Source organism: Dermacentor albipictus, chromosome 5 (assembly GCF_038994185.2).
Source record: "Dermacentor albipictus isolate Rhodes 1998 colony chromosome 5, USDA_Dalb.pri_finalv2, whole genome shotgun sequence".
Lineage (NCBI taxonomy): Eukaryota > Metazoa > Arthropoda > Arachnida > Ixodida > Ixodidae > Dermacentor > Dermacentor albipictus.
The window spans coordinates 102,859,640-102,885,170 of NC_091825.1; the positions used below are offsets into that span (position 1 = coordinate 102,859,640).

At 41.4% G+C, this 25,531-nt stretch overlaps 1 protein-coding gene across 1 annotated transcript in view; it reads right to left on the reverse strand.

Moving 5' to 3' along the window:
- LOC135905942 (protein phosphatase 1H) overlaps window positions 1-25,531 on the reverse strand; it is a 29,744-nt gene that overhangs the window by 1,316 nt on the left and 2,897 nt on the right. The window contains exons 4-8 of the mRNA XM_065437085.2: window positions 22,128-22,212; window positions 15,286-15,404; window positions 14,467-14,530; window positions 8,559-8,666; window positions 7,649-7,812 (exon numbers count right to left, since the gene is read on the reverse strand). Coding sequence (XP_065293157.1) covers window positions 7,649-7,812; window positions 8,559-8,666; window positions 14,467-14,530; window positions 15,286-15,404; window positions 22,128-22,212 — 540 coding nt within the window. The remainder of the gene's footprint in view (window positions 1-7,648; window positions 7,813-8,558; window positions 8,667-14,466; window positions 14,531-15,285; window positions 15,405-22,127; window positions 22,213-25,531) is intronic.

Below are 25,531 nucleotides of genomic sequence, written 5' to 3' on the forward strand. Positions count from 1 at the left end.
GCTCAAATGTTACGTGACTGTATTTAGTCAAATGAACGCCGGGACAATAGAGATAACTTATTCTCTGCAAAAAAGAAAAAAAGGATTTAAGTGATACGCGGTTGCTCGCTTACTCCTGAGATTGGGTCCTGCAAAGCGTCGCCTGTGTGTCTTCTGCCACAGTTACTTTGGCATATGATACACTGACGGCACCTTGCAAGAGTATTCAACATCTCGGCATGCAAGCACCAAAGGATGTGTACTCGCGTGAGAACAACGTTTTGACTTGGCTGCCCACGCTATTACTTTGATCATTTAACTATGTTTAGCTTCATCAAGAATTCTCCAAACAACAGTAAAATGTGTTGCACATTATTATTAACCGCTTTCATATTTTCTCAGATTTGTAAATAATTTCCGTCCACCACTGATTTAGAAATTCTATTCTTGAACCTTCACTAGCTATAAAACTAGTGAAGACAAGTACATAAAAAGCTTTTTTCACCAAATACAGTAATCTTGGTCTCATGTGAGAGGATTCTTTTAAATGTCACTCACGTTAACGATACAATCTGGTTAGCGAAAATTTCTATACTTACTTTTCCTTCCCAGCTAATTGTATGCATTTCAAAACTGAGTCGGCATGCACTTCCTGAGTGGATGTCCATCAGACAAGCACTGCTTACAATAATCCGCAATGCCTCAATTTTCCTCAACGCTTTACTAACTGTACAAAGTTCGGCTTGCCTACTTTAAAGTAGTAAGAAGGGCTCCTACAATACTACTCTTGAAATGGCCTTTCGGATGCATTCACTTTTCCGAGACTGGTCACTGCTCACCACATTTAGGTAGACCTTGAGCAAGTTATTAAGGACTAGAAGACTACCCCGCCCCTCCCTCCCTCATGCAGTATGCGGTAACTGTACTGATGCCCGTTTCAAATGGCAAGACGCATTATGCATGTACAGATTAAATGACTTTTGCTGAGCAGACTGGATTGTAGTGTATATGAAACTATTCGCTCGCTCTTTAACGGCCGCTCATATCAAATGAAGGTACTGCCTCCCCCAGTGCATCAGCGCGCCTTCGGTTTTGCTGCACGAGAATGAGATTGGCTACCTCAACTTGTATTCTGCGGTGGTAAGCCAGCTTATATAGCATGTATAATATGATGACAAACAAAAATTTTGCTGCCGTTTTGTTGCTCCCGCCTCGGGTGAATACAACACTGTTGCTGCGTCTTTTTCTTCGGAAAAATAAAAGAAGTGGTAGTCTGTGCTCTTCCCATCTGCCTGGCGTCCCAAACTATTTGCATGCCTCTATCCTTGTGCTTGAATTAACCCTTTGACCCTCAAGCTCTCTCGAAACCTGCCGCAGTAACCCAGTGGCTATGGCATCGCACTTCTGAACTGAACGTCGTGGGTACGATCCCGGCCACAATGATTGCACTTCGATGGGGGTGAAATGCAAAAATGCTCGTGTACTTAGATTTAGGTACCTGCTAAAGAACCCCAAGGGTTCAAAATTAATGCTCAGTTCCCCACTACGATGCGCCTCACAATCAGATCGTGGTTTTGGCACGTTAAAACTCCAGAATCTAATTTTCTAAGCTCTGCACTTAAAAAAATAATAAAGAAAAGATGTCCAAAATACTTCATTAATTGAAATGTATATGGACAACACACTGGTTCCGAAAATATATCTATGATTCACTTGAAAGCACTGAGCCAAAATATTGAACGCTACTTAGAAAAAGAGCCTTTCACTAAAACACGTGGAAGTTTTTACTTTCAAAACATGATGATAGAAGGTACGCAAACTCTTAAAATAAACAGCATGAGTTTATCATCTTAAGCACACTTCCTGAATGAATGAGTGCGGCTAATTCTAACTGACAAAAGCAACAAACGTGTGGCCTCGACAAGCAGAACTCGCACCCGTTCGACAAAGTGGTGAAATGAGTGCTGCTCAGAGCTTGAGAGTTGAAGGGCTGAAAATTCTTCAGCCCTGAGACACTATAGCAATTCAGTAGAGTAAATAACATGGTTCACTATATTGAAACTGAATGATGTGAGAAGGTTACATGTGATTGATGGTGTGTGAAACTCACTGTGCACATTTTGAGGTCCCTCTTCTGCCGACCGATTCTTTGTTCTACTTAAGTCATGTTGAATCTGGTGCTGTACTCAACTTTGAAGCATAGGACACAGTGCATGGTAGCCCTTGGAAACAACTTATTGCAAAATGCTGCCTTAAAGTTGCAACGAAGTTAGCTATAGTTACCTGGTTGTGAATGCAATTCAGTTGTACTAACCACATCTGTACAGCTACAGTTACTGACCAAATGTAACTAGGTCACTTCCTATTTGCTTGAAAAATGCACCAACGCCATCTAAGAGTTATGCATTTATCGATGTAACCAGAGTACTAAGCCATTTCCCTAGTTTTTGATGACTTACCATTCTCTATCTCTCCAACTTTTCTTAAGAAAACTATGAGCATTTTAGAAGGCACTGAATTAAGCACACAGAATTCAGATATGAAAAAAAAAATCAATGCCACTAGTGAGAAACCAAGTTGTTACGTACAGCTGCTGGTAAATTTTGCATGACCAAGAGCTCAAACATTCAGTGTTCCTTTTTTTTTTTCATATGCATTGTTGCCTACATTTACTGTTTAATATAATCCTGCCAGATGAGGAATGTGGCACATCACATACAACACAGGGTTAAAATAGATGCATGCTTAAAAGGGACTAAAAAAAGCTACTTGCATAATTGAAAAGGCTGCTCATTACATGGAGGCTGATAAGGTTGATGATAGTAGCAAAATTTAAGGCTATTCTCAAAGCTTCTGTTACACAGGAGCCTTTCTTCATTTGTTGGCAGCTATGATAGCAATCAGCATGTTAATGAGATGTTTGCCACTGCCATGGCAAATCACTAACATCGCCTACATAATAGAAACTTTATGAATATCTGCCCAGCTTTTAAACAGGTACTCCATGACAGCCTTACCTTAGCCACATCTGCATTCTGGATGAGCCCAGCTCTAACGAAGCATCTTTGTGTTGGCAAAGCATGGCTGCTATAATGTACAAACTTGCGCAAGAGGCTTCATTTGTAATATTTTTGTTAGTAAATTACTTTTAAAGTGTTTTATGGTGTTCTGAATGCTGCTTGTTTTCACAGTGCAGAAGGAAAATATTTTAGACATGCTAGTGACTCGGAATGGATGGACAAGAAGGGAGGCAGAAGACTGAAGGTGCTAAATTGATACTGGACACAAGTAAAAGAAGCAATGCTGGAAGTGAAACCCTTGTCAACAGATATTGCATATGCTCATACGACCTCTGTAGATGCTGCAACTACAAGTAAATGCATTACATGTTTGCTCATAAAAACGCTTTGGATTTTTTCCCCCTCTGCAACTACTATAACACGTTTATGAAACAAGTATTAGAGTAGAAACACATTGATTTGTTTATTAGGGGGCTACGAAAAGAGAATGTGTGATACAAGAAAATGTAGCATACGATAACGCTTGCTCCCAGAAGCAGTACAAATGTGGCAAAATGCTACTGTGCTAAAAAACTTTAACCGAAGTTGATTAGAAAGTCAACAAACTATTGAAATCCTGCTATATGAAGTTTGCCATTGCTTCTGGTTGTTAGAGTGAATGTTAAACACCTTTATTTGGAGTGGTTGAGTCCATGAATAACACTAAATAAACCTTTTGATTTTCATCTGGCACTTTTGTCGAATGGTTTATGCAATCAAATCCTGGTGATACAATCACGCCCAATATGCATTTTTCGAAAGTCCCAGCCCAAGTCGTTGCTCCAATAGCTTACAACATGCTAAATTTCGAATGCTGGCAATTGCTTTTCATGCTGTGGCGGATGGTATGAACAACCGAGCCACCGCATGATCTCTGCCGGAGCTGGTGAGGAGGCGCCAGCGTACCACTAGCACCAGACACTGGCTGTTATCAGGCTAGCAGAGTGCTGCACCAATGCATCGGTTACATTCCTGTTGCCAGGGCGACCTCCGTCATTCTGCCTTGACTGCGCCCCCCCCGCTCCCCACGTTCGAACGCAATAACAAATGTGACGCTAGTTTTCCCTTTATGTGCTTGCTTTTGTTGCTTTTATTTCTGCATGGAGAAATACAGTTCTGAGATTATTTGAATCTCCAATCTCTCATGTTTACAGCAATACCGAGATGGTAGCGCTGCGTCAACATAAAGCTGTGCTTGCACGATCAGTGGTGCAATAGCTATTCCCGAAGCCCGACCTTTTTTTTTGGTTTTGAAACACCCTAAAAAAGTGCACTTTTCTCAAATTCTGTTTCTTATTTCTTCTAAATATTTCGCCATGAGATACAGGAAGGTCTGTGAGTTTTGAGTACTGGGAAAAAAAATAATTTAGAATTTTGAGCAAGTCAGCCATTTCGTTGCCCCTTACCACACTTATTCAAATCGACTGCCGGTAAACTATGCTTTAGAATGCCAATTTAGACTTATTGGAGCCGTTTCTTATATGTATAAGGCCATCCAGTAGTTAGTGCAGGCACTGTACTTTCAGAAGAAGTTTAAATTTTCATACACTAGCAATTTCGTGATTTTTGAGAGACCTTTTTGCAAACTACCGTATTTACTCGCATAATGATCGCACTTTTTTTGTCAGAAAAATTGAAGCAAATTCAGGGGTGCGATCATTACGCGGGTTAAATTTCCCGGGAAAAAAAAAATTTTTTTTTTCGTCCGCGTTTGCTGCGGGATGCGAGATTGCGGGTGCGGGACACCAAAACAAAAATGGCGGCTAGCGGAGCGAGCCGAACGCGATTTTTTTTTTCTTCTCGTGAGTACATTACGCGCATTGAAACAGTTTCTTCCGTATTAGTGATGAATAATATCGTTAATATCGGCAAGTTTGCGGCAATAACGTAGCCATGTCCACTTTGAGGGGACAGAAATAGGTGGGCGCGCTTAGCTGCCAGTGACAGAAACACATGACGGGCATGCTGCGGAAACTGCGGCATCTGTCTTCACTACTTTCCGCTAATGGTGGGCGAATATCTTAGCTGTGTTACAAGCGTCGGCGTATGAATAGGGTACACTTTTAACGTATCAGAGTAAACGTGGCTACTATCATTGCCGCGCGCGATTTGTTGCGTGCTCACGAGTGCAAAAGCAGATGAAAAGAATCGAAATGCGCCTTTATTGTTTTTGTTGACATCAGCCATTATAAAGCCAACCCATAATAAAGGCAAGTTTGGTTGTACCTCATTTTGTCATGGAAGTGCGGAAAGTGATGAAATGAGGCATCTACTTAAGAATGTTTAGTGCGTGCAGGCCGCTTGGCTTGTCTTGAAGAGTCGTTCGCGTAGCATTCGACAGGTGGTAAGCGCGATCATTATTCGCTAGACTTAGCACACGACATATCGCTGCGGCAAGTTCGGGGTGCGATCATTACGCGGGAAATAAAAAAAATCGAATTTTGACGACAAATTTTAGGGGTGCGATCATTACGCGAGTGCGATCATTATGCGAGTAAATACGTAATGTGCGTATGTTGTAGCGAAAAGAGGTGTGGCTGTCACCTTCTGCCATGCTCGAGAGGAAAGCATGTCGCTTACGATCACACCACACTAGCATCAAAACTTTGTAATCAAATGAGTCCCAGCATGTCACGAATTGAATTATATTGCCTACTTTGCCATCAAACAGTGCTGAGCAGTGATAATTAACTGAAAATGACACCACCTGTTCACTAGTGAGCTTTGGTTTGGAGTCTGGGTCGTTTTATTCCACTAAAGTGTATTTCTAAAGGTCTGCCGCATGTCCAACATGTGGATCTGGCTTTTGCAACCAGTTTCCAGAAGTTTCGGTAACGCTTCTTTCGTGAAATCCTGGCAAGGGGCATTGCCGGTGTCACTGCGCAGTTACTGAAAGCTGCTTCCATGGCGTCGTCCCGTGTGGTCGCGTCACGAGAAAAGTGTTTTGCTAGAAACTATGCTGCACCCGTACTTGAATTTAGTGATGAGGACTCGACTTTGATTCCGAAGATGACAATAAAGCAGATTCAAGCTCTGACGCCGACAATGTGTTGAGTCAGCATGGCACATTCACAGCTGTTTACCGGCAAGTTTCCTTTACGGCCTTGAATGGTCCTTTCCTTGTGCGCACTTATCTGCCGATCTTTTTTCACGATCTGAGAGCTCTACTGATTATCTTCAGGGTGCATACTTCGCTTGGTTATGATGTGCTGCCATCGGCAGCAAAGAAACTTCCGTTCACGCCAAGAAGGCCGTCTGTTGCACATCTTGGCCCAGCACCACGAACCAGCGCAAGACAGTTTACAAAGGCGTGGGATTTCTTTCCAGCGTTCTTCTCTGTAGAGGTGATAAAGACAATGTGCAAAAGTGCAAACAGATATGCTTGGATGCACAATCTTGTAGTTGCTCAGCTACACTGAAAGCGATCGGTTCTGGAAGAGGGGCATGACTCTATACGAATTGGTTAAGTACGTTCCTTGGACTTCTCATCGGACAGTGCTCAGAAGATGCCGAAAAGGCAGAACTGAAAAATGTGTTACGAGGACTGCAAAGTTGAACAAAAACCATACGTTTTGTGGGAAAATTGTGGAGTGCACCTATACTTCACGAAATCCACGAACTGCTTCACTGCATGGCATGAGCGATGAACTGGTCTTAGTTTCCTTCTTGTATCCGAAGAACGGCATGTACTGAGCATTTTTTTTTTAGACACAATTTCTGGGTTATTTATCTTTGAGATGTATATTCTGAATTTTCTTTGATATTAATATTTTTATAGATATCATGCCTTTATTGTTATTTTTATCTACTGGCAGCAAAAATGGCGCTTTCAAGAATTTTTGTTTTACCTAATATATTTTTTGTTTTGTTTTTGGAAAGAGCGTTTCATTATGCACAATATGCTATGCTGCAACGTGTGCTGGAACATTATTTGTAGTGGTAAATAATTTTTTCAGAGACCTATAAAGAACGGCCATTTCTTCGCGGCAACGAAATAGTTAATTTCCATATGTTTTTTATTTTTCCTTTTTTTTTACATGTTTAGGTAATACACATTTTTGTCCCGTCTCGAGAGATTCCTATCACTGAGATTCTACTCTAATAACAGCCTCTTTTTGAGCACTCGCAGCTGTTCTCAGCTTCCACAAGTAATCGTGCAATTGTGGAAGGCCACGACAATGGCAGGTAATGTAAGAAATGCAGATTAACAATGCTATGTTAGTAGCGCACCGTCACAGTTTTCGTATGTAAAAACTGGGATGGGAAACAAGTGAAAAGCTAATACACATGTTGCGGGCAACAGTGGGAGCCTACGAACAACAGCATTCTTGGTGCTCTGCCATGACGGTGCTTTGCGCTAAAAAAGTCAGACCACTGATTGTAATGTAAGAACTGAAGCCCGCCATCAGGGGAGTTTAGAACCGGTTCCAGATATAGGAAAAATTGACACAAACTTTCGCAGCATAATGAATTTCTTATAATTTCATATACTAAAGAATTTTGCATAATTAATTTGATAGAGCTTCACTAACTAATAAATAAATTAACTGATTGATCCCAGGTTGAATCCAGTGCCACAGCAGGACGCAGCAGCAGGCTTGCCTGCTTACCTGAACTTGAAGCGTTGAGTGTCGCTAGCAGGAAAGTGGTCGAGTGACTTGAGCACAATCTGAGCTGCCTTGTCATTGGCTAGCACATCCCAGAGGCCATCTGTGCCCATGACAAGTACGTCGCCATCTGTAAGCTCCTCCGCACAGACATTGAAGATGCGAACCTGCAGGATGCACAGGTGTTGAATTACTGCGCTTATTTGATGCTAACATGAACACAGAGTTCGTTCTTTTCCTCATAAACAGAAAGCATCCAAAGAAAGCATTTGTACATATCATCAGTTTTACAACCTACCAATGACACTGCATTCCTGTAGCAGGAGGCTCCCATGCACTATCGCAGAAGGCAGGTAAACCACAAAGAGGATTCAAGCACGAACATGAAATATACTGGCATTTCAGTAATGAAGTTATTATGAAGATGCAGTTCATCTTGTCCTGTAAAAAACTGACTATCGAATGTCAGTGTCTTATTTGAGCACACTAATATGTCCACCGTCTTAAATAGGACCTTCCAATGAACTTGCTGAGGACGCATTGGTGGCTTAGCTTATCAGCCATTATTGCACACATGGGCAAACACAAAAGCAGACAAAGATGAGCGCTTGCGTTTGACCGCTTCTGTGTTCCTCCGTGCGTAAACATGTCCGCTGCCTTGAGAACAATGATCTTCCAATACAGCTGTCTGAATTTGAATTTTACTGTAGGGCTTCATTTGTTAATGACAATACATTCTTTTTTTTTATTTTGGCTGAACTGTGCCTTTTTGAATAAAGCTACTGCAAGTGATCACCTTGTTTGTGCTTTCCCACTCTGTAGCCCAATTCTAAAACGTCAGTTTACTGCTGGCAGTAAACATGCCTGATGTGGTTCCACTATGGAGCAAGCCAACACATTATACTACGTGTACCTCGGGCTCTGGAGTCAGGAATGGCTTGATGTCCACATTGCTGCTTTGCGCCTTGAGATCATGGTCTCCAAAGCCTCGTGTCACTCCGATGGTCGCCAGAACTCGGCTCTGCAAGGCACACAGAGCATAGTTCACTCCATGATTGCAACCTTTAAATAAAGGTTCCAGGCAACATGAAGATAAACAATTCTGGCCTGGCAAAACCAAAATGTGCACCATAAATCTGATAAATCTGCACTATCACTGTGCAACAGAAAAATATGGGAAATGCAACTAAAGAGAACATTTGTTCATATATAATGAAAGAAAGTGCAACTAGAAGCAAAATAAAAGATTAATTGCCAATGGGTCCAGGTGACGTATCTTTTACCACAACAAGCTTTCACTTATCCCTAATTACAAAGCTAAAGAAAGCCTATCAGTACTGTCCATGGCCGAGATAACCTAAAACTGTTCCGATCTGCCCATATGGGCAGGGCCCAAGCAATTTTGACCTGTCACAAAGGGCTAAGGGAGGTTTGGAATAAAAACAAAAACAGATTGGAATAGCTTTACGTTATCCTAGCCCGTATTGTTTAACCCTGCTGTGACAAGCAGCAACAATCAGTGGCATTGAGAAGGGCAATGGCACTGACTGGGCTAATGGCATGGCTATTGTCTTTTTGTGAAGAGACGAGGAAAGAAAAGCCACGCAATTTTTACCTCTTTTTTGCCACACGCATTATAACTCGCAACAAAAGGTGCAGATGACTTCAGTTAATCCGATCCTGATGATATCGACGAAATTGGCTGAATTGATCAAGAGGCACAAAAAACTCCAAAACACACCAGTGATTCATTTGGCACAATTTGTCTCAATTCTAACACACCCCAAATCGAATGCACACCCACTTTTTATATGTTCAGAGTAGAAAATAAATGCAAAAAAGGCACTAGACCTCCCAAACAGACATATCAACTGCACACAAAATTTTTGTCAATAAATATGTAGCACACCTTTGATCATGGCAAAAAAGAAGAGAAAACCATCATACCTTACCATCACAAAAGAGGGCTTTATTTACTTAAAATACATCATCATCACTCTCAGAAAGCACTTTATCGCTGTCCATGAAAAACCACAGCCCCTTGTCCTCCATGTGGCCCATAGCACGTTTGATGCTCCGCGTTTATCCAACGACTCCGCAACAATCGCAAAAGGGAAGGTGGCCCATGCCTAAACTAACCACTTCGCTAGTCTGCCCAGTGACACGACTTGCTGCCGCTAGCTTAATGTGTAAAATACCTTATCTTTCAATGAGCTTTCACAATTAGGAATGTACGAATATGCAAATATCACCAAATCGAATTAAAGAGTGAACATTTGAATAATTCGATTTGCAAATTGAATATATGTGGTGTTTGAATTTTCGAAGATTCCGTAAATGAAAACCTGCGTGGTGCTGCATGTGCTGCAGAGCCCCTCGTACGTAATGCCATGCAAGCGAGCACCTCACTTTGTCGTTTTCGGCACAAAAGGAGTGCCATGCGTTCCGTGGGGTGGGAAGCGTTATACAAACTTGCCGTGACCCTCCCTACTTAAGAATTTTCAACAGGTAACAAATCACGCCAAACCTGGAAGATGCCTGCTCTTTACCGTCGGCACCAACTGTGGTAAACTCGCACAGCACCAACAATGGCTATACGCGGAGTAGAAATTGAGTGACGTGATGCATGGTCCGCGCTTTCGTTTGTCACACAGATTGGCTTTACGATAATCTAACTGCCGCAGTATAATTCAGTGCGACATGAATACTGAAGCAGACACGAGGGAATCCCAGAACATGATCCCGTGCCGGAACACAGCAGAAAATTACAGTTTCAGTGTGTGTGCGCACTGCTGCACGAGGTGCGAACAAGCAGACGAAACAGAAGTACATCTCTCCTGCTTTTCTGCAAAGTAAAGCAAAAAACACACACATATTCTGTTTGTGTGTTTTATTATTTCCCTAAACTTCAATTCTTCAATTCTTCAATTCAAGGAACAGATGAAACAAATAACAGATGTTCCCTTGAATAATTCTCGAAGTCACATGTCTCTATGGTTAACGTTACACTGCAAACATGAGTACGTGGGCACAGGAACATGTGCATGTCACCGTCCAGCTTGGAGCGCCGTCGTGCGAGGGAAAGGGAAAACAGAGTTCAGATTGAAATTTCAAACCTTTCCGCGGGGCATAGCTATGTAATACTTTGCAAATATGATCGTTAGCGCGCATTGTATGCTCTGCGATAGTCAGTTCAATATGGCCTGACCTGGTAAGCGGCCCTTACCTATACTGTTACCGCGAGAAAATGGCCATTTTATAGGTCTTGGAAAAATATTATTTACCACTACAAATAATAATCAAGCACAACAGCAGCATAGCATATTGTGAATGATGAAATGCTCTTTAAAAAAGAAAGATACGTAGCCAAAAAAAAATTATTAGGTAAAACATAAAAATTCTAGAAAGCACCATTTTTGCTTCCAGTTGATAATAAAAAACAATAAACAACAACAACAAAAAAACATGATATCTACAAAAACAATATCAAAGAAAATTCAGAATATACATTTCAAAGATAAATAACCCAGGCATCGTGGCTGAAAAAATTAATGCTTACACCGCCACTCTTCGGACACAAAAAAGAAACTAAGACCAGTTCATCGCTCATGCCATGCAGTGAAGCAGTTCGTGGATTTGTGAAGCATAGGTGCACTCTGCACTTTTCCCACAAAACGTCTGGTTTTTGTTCAACTTTGTAGTCCTCGTAGCACATTTTTCAGTTGTGCCTTTTCGGCATCGGCAGTCCAAGGAACGTACTTCAACAGTTCGTCTTGAGTCACGTACCTCTTCTGGCACCGATCGCTCTCAGCGTAGCTGGGCAACTACAAGATTATGCATCTAAGCATCTATGTGCATTTTTGCAGATTGTCTTTAACACCTCTGCAGAGAAAAAGAGCAGAAAGAAATCCCACGCCACTGCAAACTGTCTTGCACTGGTTTATAGTGCTGGGCCGAGATGTGCTACGGGCGGCCGTCGTGGCACGAAGAGAAGTTTCTTTGCTGCCGATGGCAGCGCATCATAACCAAGTGAAATATGCACCCTGAAGATGATCAGTAGAGCTCCAAGGTTGTACAAAAAGATAGGCAGATAAGTGCGCATAAGGTAGGAGACTGCTCAAGGCTGTAAAGGAAACTCGCCGCTAAACAGCTGCGGATGTTCCATGCTGACTGAGCACATCGTCGCTGTGAGAGCTTGAATCTGTTTTGCTGTCATCTTCGAAATCATAACTCGAGTCCCCATCACTAATGCGCGGCTGCATCGCCATGCAGCCGCACGGGACGACGCCATGGGAGCGACTTTTGATAACTGTGCAGTGATACCAGCAGTGCCTTTAGCTCTTGGAAGCTGGTTGAAAATGCCAGGTCCACATGTTATTAGCACTGTCGAATGGCAAAGCCGACGATATAATTTATTTCTTGACTTGTTGGGATTCATTTGATTACAACATATTGATGCTAGTGCAGCGTAATCGTGAGCACGATGCTTTTTTCTCGAGCGCGGCAGAAGGTGACAGCCACGCCTCTTTTCTCTACAACATACGCATATTAGTTCGCAGAAAGGTTCGTCGAAAATCACAATACCGCTGGAGTGCGAACATTTAAAGTATAAACACCATGCAAGTGATCTTGCATGCGACAGCGACAAGCGATGCGATGTAGATGGCTGTCGCGTTCGCTCGTCACCTACAAGTTGTATCCCATGCGAGTGATGACTTCGAGCGACGTCTTCCCAGTGTTGCCGGTATGAGGGCAGCAATATAGGCGCCGAAACTAGCGTGACGCGTGCTTTATTAACTTAAGTTGATGTGTTTTACTGTAAAAAGCAGCATAAAATATTTCTGAAAGTGTTGCAGTAGGTTCTTACCCTTGCACGTCCGTGCGACAATCGGAAGTACTTGAGTTATGTACATCCAGTTCCGGCTTCGCGCTATTGGCTAGTCGCTCATAGCACTTCCGGGTGACGAGCGACAAATTCTAGATTTGCAGAACCGAGCGATCGCGCGACAAGACCGAGCGATCTGTTCACGCGACGGCCCGATCCGTCGCTCGTTGCTGTCTCACACAAGATCGCACTCATGGGGTTTAGCCTTAAACTGATTCTGAAAGTACAGTGCCTGTACTAACTACTGTATAGCTTTAAGTCAATAAGAAACGGCTCCACATGTTGAAATTGGTGATTTAAAGCATAGATCACCGGTGATCAACTTGAATAGGCGTGGTAACGAAGGAGTTAGGGGTGGGGCGTACTGTATACAGTTAAACCTCGATATTACAAAGCAGGTAAAATTGGCAATTTGCTTTGTTATATCAAAATTTCGTTGTATTGAAATTCAGCCTTTTATGCAAATAAGTGCAGTCGCCAATAGATTTTTCTTACAGGGTAAGGGGCCACAGAATTTTCCAAATTATCGGGCAATCGTTTTGATGAATTTGGGAGTTGGCACTGAATGATAGTTTCATGCTACATTGATATCTTCACATCGGCAGTACAAATTAAGTGAAGTCAGCCAAGTTTTCATGTGCACTCCGCCCCTGTGGCTGATAGTGTCACCCGCACTGGGACGGACGGCGCTATCATACAAAGCGCCGACAGCGGGGAGCAAATGCTACGCTTGGTCTCCCTCACTTATGTGCTCAGCTCCATTATGTTATGCACAAATATCCATTACGCACTGTTTCTTCTTACATTGTTCAGTGTATATATTGTTTTGATGATTTGTCTTACGGTTCTGTGTGCAAATTGTACAAGTGTATTCATGTATCATCAATTTGTTAACATGACAACTGACGCAGTTTTGAGCAACACCTCGTTTTACTTCTTTTACATTGTGCCTATTTAATTCCATTACTTTGGTTTTTCAGACAGTTTTGTATTTTCTATCTGAGTTTTACTTGGCTAATGTATTTTGTATATTGTTTTACTTGTGCATTTTACTAGACATCATACTTTTGTATAACTTTTGTGTTTCTTTTTCTAAATTTTTTTTTATAACTTTTGTGTACTTTAGCTTTCTTCCGTAACACGCAAAGCTCACATTTTTTCATCTATCAGTTCCCCCTATGTATTACCCCTTCGGGGGCCTTTAGGGGTATTATGAAATAAAATAAACAAATAAAAAAGCTTCGCTTACAGCGATGTGCAGTCATGACCGAGACCCCGCACGCCAACTCCCCTGCCCAGACCCTCAAGCGCGCTTGATTGCGTTACCGTGAGCTCGGTCCCATACCCTCTTTCCTTTGTACACACGGGAAGGTGGCACTCATGATGCCACCATCTTTCTTGTTTCATCCTTGCACACTTTCACTCGCACCTAAAGCACAAAGTGCGCCGCGGGACACAATAAGGATCTTATCACACTTGGTCTTTATTTGGAACATGATGCGGCTCCACTTTGGCGTCCCTCTTATCGCTCGTGGCATGCGATTTGAGAGGTGAGTTTGCAAGGCACCCGCTTTTAATTCAATCTTTTGGCCACCTGCATCTGCGGAAGTTTCTATTTATTGTCTCACCATTCCTTTGGCAGAAGTGAACTTTCGTTATATTGAAAATGCATACAAACACACTTCATTATATTGAGGTTCTAAATACATGGTGTTCTACAGACAAGATGTTATGAAAAATGTAATACTTCGCTATATCGAGAATTTCGTTATGTTAAAGTTTGTTATATCGAGGTTTAACTGCACCTTCATATTTATGCAACGAAGTTACCTGCACGCACGCCAACCTGCTTCCATTCCCCGTGTCATGTGGCTTGGGCTTGATTGCATTACAGCAAGCAACTTGAAAACGAGGTCGACATCTGTGCCAAACTTACCCGCTTGCCTTCTCCATAAATAAGCGGAAATCGGAGATCCTCAGGCGTCACTGTCCTGTAGGCCCTGCGCGTTGTGAGAAGGTACACAAAGTGAGAGTCAAGATGCTCACTTTCGTTGATGCCCAACACAATGATGAAGAAAAGAAAATAGTGGCACATCCATGCACAAAAGTTTCTTTCATTTCCGGCCAGCATCTTTTCAACTGTGTTTTTGCTTTGGACAATGGCAATGAAAAAAATACCAGTACTACAAGTGATTAGTGACTGGGCCGGCCAAGGTGTGATGTTGCCGTGCAGGAATGCTTGTCCTCTCATTCTCACAAGCACAGACTAGAACCATCGTATCGCTTCCATTATTGAAGCCAATGAATTCAACAAAGCGCTTATTAACGATTTATTGTAACTCTAGTACAGCGCTAAAATGTGCTCAACATTTTTGTTGAGATACCACCCCGTAATGCCTCAGCCCGGAGACAAAATAAATAAACCGTATAGTGAAAGTGCTAGGCTTTTCTCACGTGTTCAGCAAGGAGGAGGTAGGCAGGTACCTACAATCGCGTTCGAGTGATTGTGAATCTGAATCATGATCTTTCCAAACTTGCATTTGTATGCTGGCCAGCCATCAAAACGACAATGACCCTGAGCAGAAGCTGAGCTGGGTGTAACAAATTCAAGCTTTGGCTTGAAGCGTTATTCCCTTTGTAATAAAATGTACCCAACCAGTCTGACCATTCACTTATATCGCCCTGTTTCTTTGACAATAAACTGGCTCACAAGCCGTATGCTGTCCACGCAATGCAAGCGAGGAAGCCAACTCACCAGCCTGTCATGAAGGCGTCCCGGCACAGCAGGCGTTTGCCCAGGTCAGATCGCACTGGGCGCCGCACAAACTCCAGGTGGGTGAACTCACTGCCCAGCAGCTCTGGACACTGCATGCCCTGCAAAAATTGCCCAGGGATTAACGACAGGCAGCGCTGCTGTGCAGCCATGCACTGGGCAACAACAACAACCAACAATGACGACAAGAACAACAATTCAGTTCACAAAATACGCTGCAAATCGAGGAACCTTGAGAAGGCACCGCCTCCCCTCAGAAATTCAAGCCCATGGAGTTGCAGCACAGGATATGGAAAGCAATTCGCCTACAATAACATTCTACAACAGCACTAAAACCAGAATTTGAACACTAGCAGCATGTAGCAGTTAAAGAATAAAAAATACAAAAACAAATGCATTTATTTACAGTACACTTTAACAACGCAATTCAATATACAATGTGCATAAGTGCAGAAACTGTAACGTGAAAAAGAAAAGGAACAATCTGCTCAGAGTGGTAGCAAACATTACTTGTAAATGTATGCATGTATGTAGATGCCTGTATGCAAAACACAGACCTGCCAACCATAGTATTTGACAAATACTACACTGGAAGCCAAAATGCACCCAATTGTGGCAAAAAAAATAATTCATAGGCTTTGCTTTGTATGAACAGTTTGAATGGACACCCTACTCTACAAGTGCATCTGAAATAATCTGTGACACAGGCGAATGAATATATTTGTAAAGTTATAAAAAAGATTATAGGGTTTTACGTACCAAAATCACAATCTGATTATGAGGCACGCCGTAGTGGGAGACTCCGGAAATCTGGACCATCTGGGGTTTTTTAAAGCGCACATAAATCTAAGTACTACATGGGTGTTTTCGCATTTCGCCCGCATCACAATGTGGCTGCCATGGCCGGGATTCGATTCCACGACTTCGTGCTTAGCAGCCAAACGCCATAGCCACTAAGCAACCACAGAAGTTTTGTGAAGCTTATCTTGTGCATAATTCATGTAACGGTGGCCAAAATTTCAGAGGTTATTACACATAGGTTAATTAAGGTATGCATAAATAGTTGAGCTTCGACCTAAACTGGATGCAAATAATTAATTGTAAGAGCACTGTAAGCAGGCCCTAAAAATTGAGCACTTTACAACAATGTTATAAAGGTTGGCATGTATGATGATAGGGCTATTGATTTATTAAATGCTTAAAGGGCCCTGAAACGGTTTGGACAAATTTCGTAGACGCGTAGGGCATAGCTAAAGTTAATCATTCACATCAAAATTTGTGTGAAGCATCTCATATTAAGAGAGCTACAAACAATTACGAGTTACTCTCCTCCATAGTCATGCATTTTTTCCTTCACCCGTTTGCCGAATGATCGGGGCTAAGCTCTGCCTTCACTTGCTCTGCGTCATGATGGCACATGGTGTCGTCGATCTCCAGTTCTCTAGAAGTGAGTGCGCGAAGCCTCTTTAAACTCTCCGCCAGCTGCTAGGCAGTCAACCCCAAACGAGAGCTATCGAAGCAGTGTGCATTGCGAGCATTCTGTCACAGCCAAACATGTTTGGTATTCCAGTAACCACAGGTGAGCTGGGCGTTTCATTGGATGGGTAGAGGCATAAACTCAAACTGATGATGATATGTCTGCAGGGTCCAGCCACCTGTTGGTGCAGAGATTAACCAGCCAAACAAAGCACTAATATTGCTCTAACCAAGTGTAAACCATTTTAAACATTTACAAAAACAATGTGTTAACGATTACACTCCTGCGAAAAATTTACACCAGCATCAAAGAAGAATACCTTTTGTTACTGCTACTGTGTGTGGTGGAGCTCTGTGCCACTAGGTGGCTGCGCTGTGCAGATTATTCACATTTGCGCTTCTGCTCATCCCATGAAATGGCAAGGTCAAATGGCCAAGCCCTGTCCCCTTGCGCTTGCGTTTACCTAAATACCGGACTCGTGAAACGCTATAGTGGTAGTAATCCTCTAGTGTAAAATGACGACTGCAAATGCGCAAATCCTGGTGCTGATCGGATAGCAACAGTCCGATGCGCTGCAGCCAGTCCGCTCGTCTGCTGCCTTGCAGAGAGACACAGTGTAGCAGCTTGACATATTGCCAGTCACTACGTTTGCAGCCCACGACACAACAAAGTTGAATCATGGTGCTCACGAAAAGACTGAGACCAACTTTGACCGCAGAGCTCTCGTCAAAATGAAGCACGCTGTAACACAAGCAGACGATGCTTGCTGTGTGCCGGAAGTGCTTAAATGTAGTGAGAAATTTTTCTTTGCATTCTCTTTCTGTTACTTTCATTTTATAGAAAAAGATTAACTAACATTCCAACTGATACGAGCATCATTTGTTCACCATGAAGTTGGAAAAATTATTGGTAACGCGCCCTGGGCAGCCAGTCGAATAGTTGGGGCAAATGACGTCAAATGGGTAGGGGCGGCGCAAAATTCAGCCGAGCAGTGTGCCGCGATCAGCAGCGGTGTACATTTTTAAAACCTTATAATAAATTAAACGCTTTACACGGAGCACTGCAGTTTATAACTGTGGGACCTCTTTCTGTATAACTTCTACTGCATATATGTACCACTAATGAATGAAGCAATGAAACTTGAAACTTGAAACTTGGAAGCATCTATCAATGATCAAAACGACCTACTCTAACGACTAAGTACGTTTGTACAAAATTGTCAAAATCGTTTCAGGGTCCCTTTAACATATCAATATATCAAGAGTTTCGTTGAGTAATAACTCAATCAATTTACTGGTTGATCAGTTGATCAACCACTCACCGTACTGATGTTACAAAAGATATGTGAGTCCCTATGGTTGGTTATCAAAAGATTTTTCAATATTTCCTTCAAATACAATAACAACATTGAAGTAGTTTCTTGTCTCATTTATCAGAAGCTCGAAAAAAAGAAAAGAAGGTGTTTATGAGACACTTCTCCAAAGATACTACAGTGAGTAAAGGGCTGAACAATAATTGCTGACTGTGTGTCACCCACCGACAGCATTAGCAGCACAGCTATGAAAAGCCATGATTTTAACAATAATGAAATAAAAAAAAGAGTCTGCAAACTTGTGCATTTATTTAAACGACTAATGACACCTCTGAGGAATCAAATTCTAGTACCGTGTCAGAGACACTTAGTGGAAAAGCATATATTTTAGTGCTTAATGTATAATGCCCATGCGCAAAACTCTGCACTCTCATGTTGCATGGAAATGTGCAGTTACAGGCGCTCCCACTGTGTACAAGGCTCCGCAGAAGAAAAAAGACCATAATTTTTGTCTTCTCACTTCCTCAAGGAATCCATGCAATGCCAACTAATTCGGCGTCAACATATGTGCTATACTTGTATGAAATAAATGCAAGATTATTTTTGTGTGCGCACAAATGAGATTACCAGCTGAAAAAGCAATTCGTGTTCTAAATTGCTCGAAAACACCAATATGTCATGGTGCATTAGTTAACAAAGAATTCAAAAAAAAAAAAGCTTGCTCTGCAAGCTAACCCTGTTTGTGAACACTACACAGTGTAAAATTTTTCTGCTCACAGTCTGGCTAGCATGAACTTATACCTAGGCTTGCACTGAACACAATGTTAGATATTTAGCTAACACATTTTGTTGAGTTAATTGCTGGGATGCTGCAAGTAGACGCAGCACAAACAGGCAAGGACAGACATGAGAATAGTCTACGTATCGTCCATTCACACAGTGTGTGTACAACGTCTTTTGCTCTATCAGAAAGCAGAGAGCGCAAACACCAGACACCAATGCCTTGCAGAAAAGCTGGCTTATGGTAGTCGCAAAGGAGGCAAGGGGAAAGAGGACACAGAAGTGCATGTCGTGGGAGTGGGCGCAAAGCTGCACGAGTAAAAGAGTGGAACAAATGGGAAAGAACACGATAAAGTGGTCTGAAGGTCCAGTGCACAACTGAGATGCATGCCCTTGCATCCTCGAGTGTACAAACACAGCTGCCTCCAAAACGCTTGCAGCTGCCACACTGGAGAACCACACCGCAGTCCTGTTAGAGCCTTTTAGTGTAGCTGGATGGGCAAGTCGCAATCATCATGCGCATGGGATCCCCCGCCATCGCTGTAGTGGGTCACACGTCACGGTGTGCTGAGACCTTGTAACTGGGCATGAGGGCCACCACTGGAAGTGCTGGCACTGCAACTGTTCTTGTGTCGAAAGTGGGATCCCGTGACATTGCTTCGCCACAGCGAGAGTGGGCGTGGCGATTTTATCGCGTGACTTAGAAGGTTGATTTTATTTTGATTGTTCATAAGCATTGCCCCTTGTCGTTGAATAGTACTAACTGTTGTATGAGAAAAGAAAAAGGTTGCTTGGGGCCTTCTAAGTGCTTTTTAATACCCTCACCATGGAACATATCTAGCCCAAGGCTGGGATATGTTCCTGTTTTAGTTGCATTGTTTGTTTAGAATTCGCAACGCGAAGACCTGGTCTATGCAAAACAGGTCAGATTTTTTTTCGACAGCCTTAATTGTTTAGAGATCCCTTCTCGAAATTTTGTTACCAGTAAGTTTACTTGTCAAAGGTTGTCAGTGTTTCAAGGCACTGTCCCTGTTATAGTTGGTAATAATGTTTGCCATATAAAAGAATAATAACTTTATTGAAAGGTCCGAGTTATTGGGAGATTGGGCGAATATGCCTGCCCAGGCATAGGCCACGAGCCCTGGAGTGTAGTGGAAAAAAAAAAATTATATATATATATCTACATATATATATATTGGACTCATTTCTTAAAAATGTTTTTCATCCACAGCCCAAATAAAGACAGTTTTGACTACTACATGATACAAAGATAAGATAAACTTATGTAAATTTTACAGTACCAAATAAAAATATTATGACTCCCCACCTAACTTTATTGTTTCATGTTCTCTTTCTTTTTCTGTTCTCTTCGGGCATTTCCTACGCTAAAAACGGAAAATTACTTCCAGATATTGTTTGTTATACTATTATGCACTGGGGTGCGGGTGAAGGAGACATGATTACATGGCACAATATGCAACTTATGCACGCTAATAAAGGCGCACGCGTCCTGAAAGCTCTGCATTGCACAGGCGATAAACATAAGCCACTAGAGGGATTTATTGACCAATTATATTGTTGGTAAGTTCAGTGACGTACGGATACAGCAGTAAGGTATGCGGGCAATAAAGTCGAAATTCCTGGACACAGAGAGCCGAAGATACCAATCTAGCTGATCTGAATGATGTGACGCAGGTGTGTGCACACATTGTTCGCTCGAATATAATACCTATGCCAATAAATTCTGAATAGCTATTTCTCGCTACTCAGAATAGCTACCTAGTTCAAAAGATATAAAGCTTTGCTGGGCACCATGACTGGCTGCAATAATCGCATACTACACGTATTCAACAGCATTACTCTTAAACATGTAACTTATTTTGTACATGTATATGCACACTCTAAAATTTGCCACCAAAATTTAATTACCATTGAGCTTCTGTAGAAGCTACCATTCTTTCTATTTTTGTGAAAGTCCATAGAGCAGAATCTGACCCACATCACCATGGAGGAACACTATTTCTCACACAGCATATAAAACCTTAAATCAAAATAAGGAACAAGCCCGGATATCTAATACTACGACAACTAAAATTCCACAGCAGCATGACGAAAAACAAAGCATGCGACCGCACTGAAACAGACGCTCCGGCACCTGATAAAATTTTACACGTCATTCAGGCACTGACAGCAGACGGCATCACAGTATGCTCTCGCTCCCAATAGATTCACAGCAATGGTTTGTGCTGCAAGTGTCCTATTAATTCCTTTATTTTCTGTGCAAAGCTTACTGTGCATGCACTGTTGGGAAGAAGCAGTAACGGTAAATGGTAAAACAGTAATGATATGCTAAAATACTGTGATTTTAACCAACTGGCTGTACCTGTCATCAATGCTATTCAGACAAATTTTGACATATCTTCTGTCATAACATATTTCAGGCAGAATGCAGCTCTCACTCCTATACCTGAAGGCAAGGATGGCAGTAACTGCCAGGTGAATAAATTTTAGTTGGGTCCCTTCCAGTCAAGTAACAGGGAGTGGGAGACAATGGATAGACTGTCTTTCCTGTTGTGTTCCTGTGTTGACAAGTAGAGTTACTCCACCGCTATGTTCTCTTCTGCCAAATGTATCAAGATGAGATGACATCATCTTAAGCTAAGTCAGCCATTGAAACAATTTTCCATCTCTTGTCACTCTGTTCTGCTGATTTTAAGCCAGGTGTTTGAGCCAGGTGTTTGAGCCAGGGTTTGAGTCAGTCAGGGTCAGTCAGTCAAGGTTTGAATCAGGTGTTTGAGTTTGAGTCAGAGCACACCAAAATGAAGCAGACAGAAGGCTCTGTGTTTTTGGTTTCAACAGCGCAATACGCTAAGACATTTAGTGTCAGAATTTTTCCCAAAGTAATTACAATATTGCTTCATTTATACTATAAAGAAAGTCCACATTAGCAACAAAGCAATATGCACTTCTACATGTATAAATAACTGCCAGTTTTGTATGACTGTCACCACTGCACATCAGTTCTTCTATTTAGGAAGCACTTGCGCATCTGTTTGTTTTCCCATGCATCAGCACATAAGTATTTATTCTGCAGATCCAATACACTACAAAGCCAAGAGTCCATCAATCCTCAAAGCTTCAGCCTTAGCTTGCTTCTTTTTCTTCTTTTTTTAAGTAAAGCTGCAATCTACTCTTGACTGATATTTTATGCAATGCAACAATTCTTCATGCACTGTGGCAAAACAGGTAACTCACCAAATGCTTGATCCGTGACCTCTCTGTCTCGGGTGTGAAATCACAAGACATGGGGATCACCTGCTCTCCACGACAGATGACGGCCCTACACGCACACGAATCACACATGTGTCAGGACATCAAGCCACGAGATGCTTTACAGCTAGTTATTGCCGACAGCTGGGTGAAACAGTTATTGGAGTGGCAAGACATAATAACAGCAATAAAAAGGTTGAACAAAGACCTGCATTTGCCATGTGTGATTCAAGTTCTTTGTACCATCCTTTTAGTGCCATTATTATTTTGAAAATTTTGAATGTTATTGCAGAAAAAATAAATAAATTTGGTTTCACACTGTCCTCTACAAATATTTGTAGTAAGGTGAAACTGTATGCTATGCAAGTACAGTATATGAACACACCACCAATACTGTTGAACCTGGATACAAAGAACTCGAAGGGGATTGTGAAATAGTTTGCTTTATCAATAATTCGATATATAATATGAAAATGCCATTAAAACATCTTAAATGGGAATTTTACAGCAGCTTGTTATGCACAATAAGTCGTTATATCCAAGTACGATTGTACATCTTACCCAATTATCCAGAAATACCAAGATTAAACGAATCTGTCAGAGTCAACATGACATCAAAACAAGCTTTCTGTAAACACATTGTAAACGTCTTGAAATGCATAAAAGAAAAACACAAACATAAGCAAACAAAACATTTAAAGTAAACTATGCAGATCAACTGTACCACATTGTTTTCCCCTTTTTGTCCCCTTTCTGAACATTCTTTTTTAAAAGTTTATGTTGTTGTTTTGGGGGCTAGATATTTTGACCAATTTTTTAGGAGCACAAGAACAAAAAGAAATACATATATTTTCCTTCTGCAAAATTTTGTTTCTTTTCCCACTATTTGCATCTCTAGTCTGTCCACATAAGTATTACCAGCTGAAAAATAAACAGGTTACCAGTGACACAGGCTTGAGCAGCCGTGTTGATGATGTCAGCCTGTGAGGCCAAGCTTAATCAGAGAGAACACAAAGCTTCTATTGCAGTGACTAACTACAAGCTAATTAGCTGCTGGTGTAGAGCATTAGCAGCGCTGTAATCAGAAACATCCAGTCCTTTCTTCTTTAAGAATTTTCCTCTGACAGGAACCTTTACGTAAGACAATGTTTCGTAAGGCATTAAGGTTGGACAAAGCATCACGAATTGTAGCCATGAGTGTTACTACCACCATTTACGTTTCCTGTCACACGTATTCCATAAAAGGTCCTGTACTTCCCAAAAACAGCACGAATTTCTCCCCACTTAAGTAAGGGATGCTTTTTTGACGCAACTATATCAAGCCTAAAGTACCCATATAAGAGCACCAAAGAAGAAAGCTCAAGTTAGCAAGCTCATCAAACAATATGTTTGTTTAATGTCTTAAATATATTACATGCATGCATTAAATGTTCAGCAATTTTCAAAGATACATCACAATGAGTATGGAGAGAATAACAAAATCCTGTTTTATCTGTCATGTTCCTCGCTTAGCTTAATGTCTTTATCTTTAAGTGACTCCATTTAATGACATTCAACTTTCACGGTGCAGCAAACTAAGAAGCACCATTTTCTGACTTTGGTTGCCCTGTGAAAACACCACAGTTCCTCGAGAAACAATGGGCCAACATTTTACTAGTTTGGCCTCTATCATGAGGTCACACATTTCGGAATCTCAACCTTTTCGATGAACTCAGCTTATCCAGTAAAATTTTATGTCGAGATTGCATTACTTCAGCTTAACATTTCACCTTGCTTTGGAGTACACAAAAGGTATCTTGGTTCTGTAGCAAGAAAAAGTAATTAATATGGGTTTGTGGATGCATATCCATTGTCCCTGAGCAGCCTTTACAAAAAAGCCCATTTCCATATACACACCATATACAATCATAGCCTGTTCCTATACAGCACTTGTTACAGTGACACCTAAGGCTTAATACTATAGATGAACACTCTTACCTTTAACACTTTATGAACAAGTGTTGCGTATTAAACTATATTTTTTGGGGGGGGGGGGAATCATTTTGTGTAGCTGCGAGTTTATTCAAATATGATTTTACATGTGACTCAACACTTGTCTGCAGTTTTTCAATGTATGGTGGTTTGCCTCTTCTCTACCATCCTTGGTGCTTGCAATAAATATTTTAAGAAATTTTTACATTTTCAATGAGACAAATGTCGCAAGCTTTTATCCATTTGAAGCTTTACAAAAGGCGTCATTTCTATATGTGAATGGCATAGCATGCCACCTGTATTGTAATGCAATTTTAATGATCGCCAGGAACAACTGCCATCCCACCATATTTATAAAAAGAAATGCTTGGCAAATGATGCACAACTGGGTAGTGTTGGCTGGTGCTTTTTATTGTTTTTAGTTCAAGAGCGACATGAACAGATGCAGCTAGTACAATGACAAGGAAAGAATGTTTGCTAAACTACCGTGTTCATGATAACACTTGTAGTTACAAATGTAGTTACATTTGATATTCCTTTAAGTATATATGCATTACTTGCTGACATTGGAAAGAGAAATATTAGATTTAGTACTTCATTACACCACCGATATATCAATGTTCGAGTTGACTTTTTAAACAGTACATAGAGTACAAAACGGCAAAAAAGCTGCTGGCAGATTTCCCATAGCAACCGCACTGCCCTAGCATTTTGTACACATGCAATCAATGAAGCGACATTTATAAATACATAACACAGAGTCAGTGAAAAGCAAACTTTCTTTTTTCTCGGGGCATTTTCCACAAGGCATATGTAATCACGTAATGAACAAAGAAGAAAAAAAGGAAGGACATCAAATAAATGCATGCATCTGCATGGCGCAGGTACGGGAAAAAGTGATTTGGTTATTAATTCTGTACTGCTAATTAATGAACAAGCCTAGAGATGAGACATGCCATTATCAAGCTTGCTCGCCAATTCTTTGCACTAGAAGCAGTGTGCTAGTAATGAACAACTGCGTTTCGAACTTTGCGGCCATCCAGAGAACTTCTCTTTGCATTGGTTGTTTTGGCCAAAGAACACAACAGGTGCAAATTGCTTAACTGCTGGAGTACAGCATGGCGAGTGCTGTTCTAGAAAAGAAGGTCGAAGTGTGTTTTGCACTCGCACCTTTCCTGCGACTGCAACAATCTGTGCATTTAATTGTAACTGACTAAATAAATACAGTTTTTGATGGAACCATACACCTTTCCATTGGAACAATAACACACCCCTCTGGAATGTTGTGCATGGGTGCAAAGTGCACATGCTACTATTGTTCTTAGTGCTTTTGAGTAGTTTCTAAGATTTCAAAGAGCATAATGGTGACACCAAGGGAGTTCTCAATGGAAATGTCTATAAACAATACTGAAGAAAGC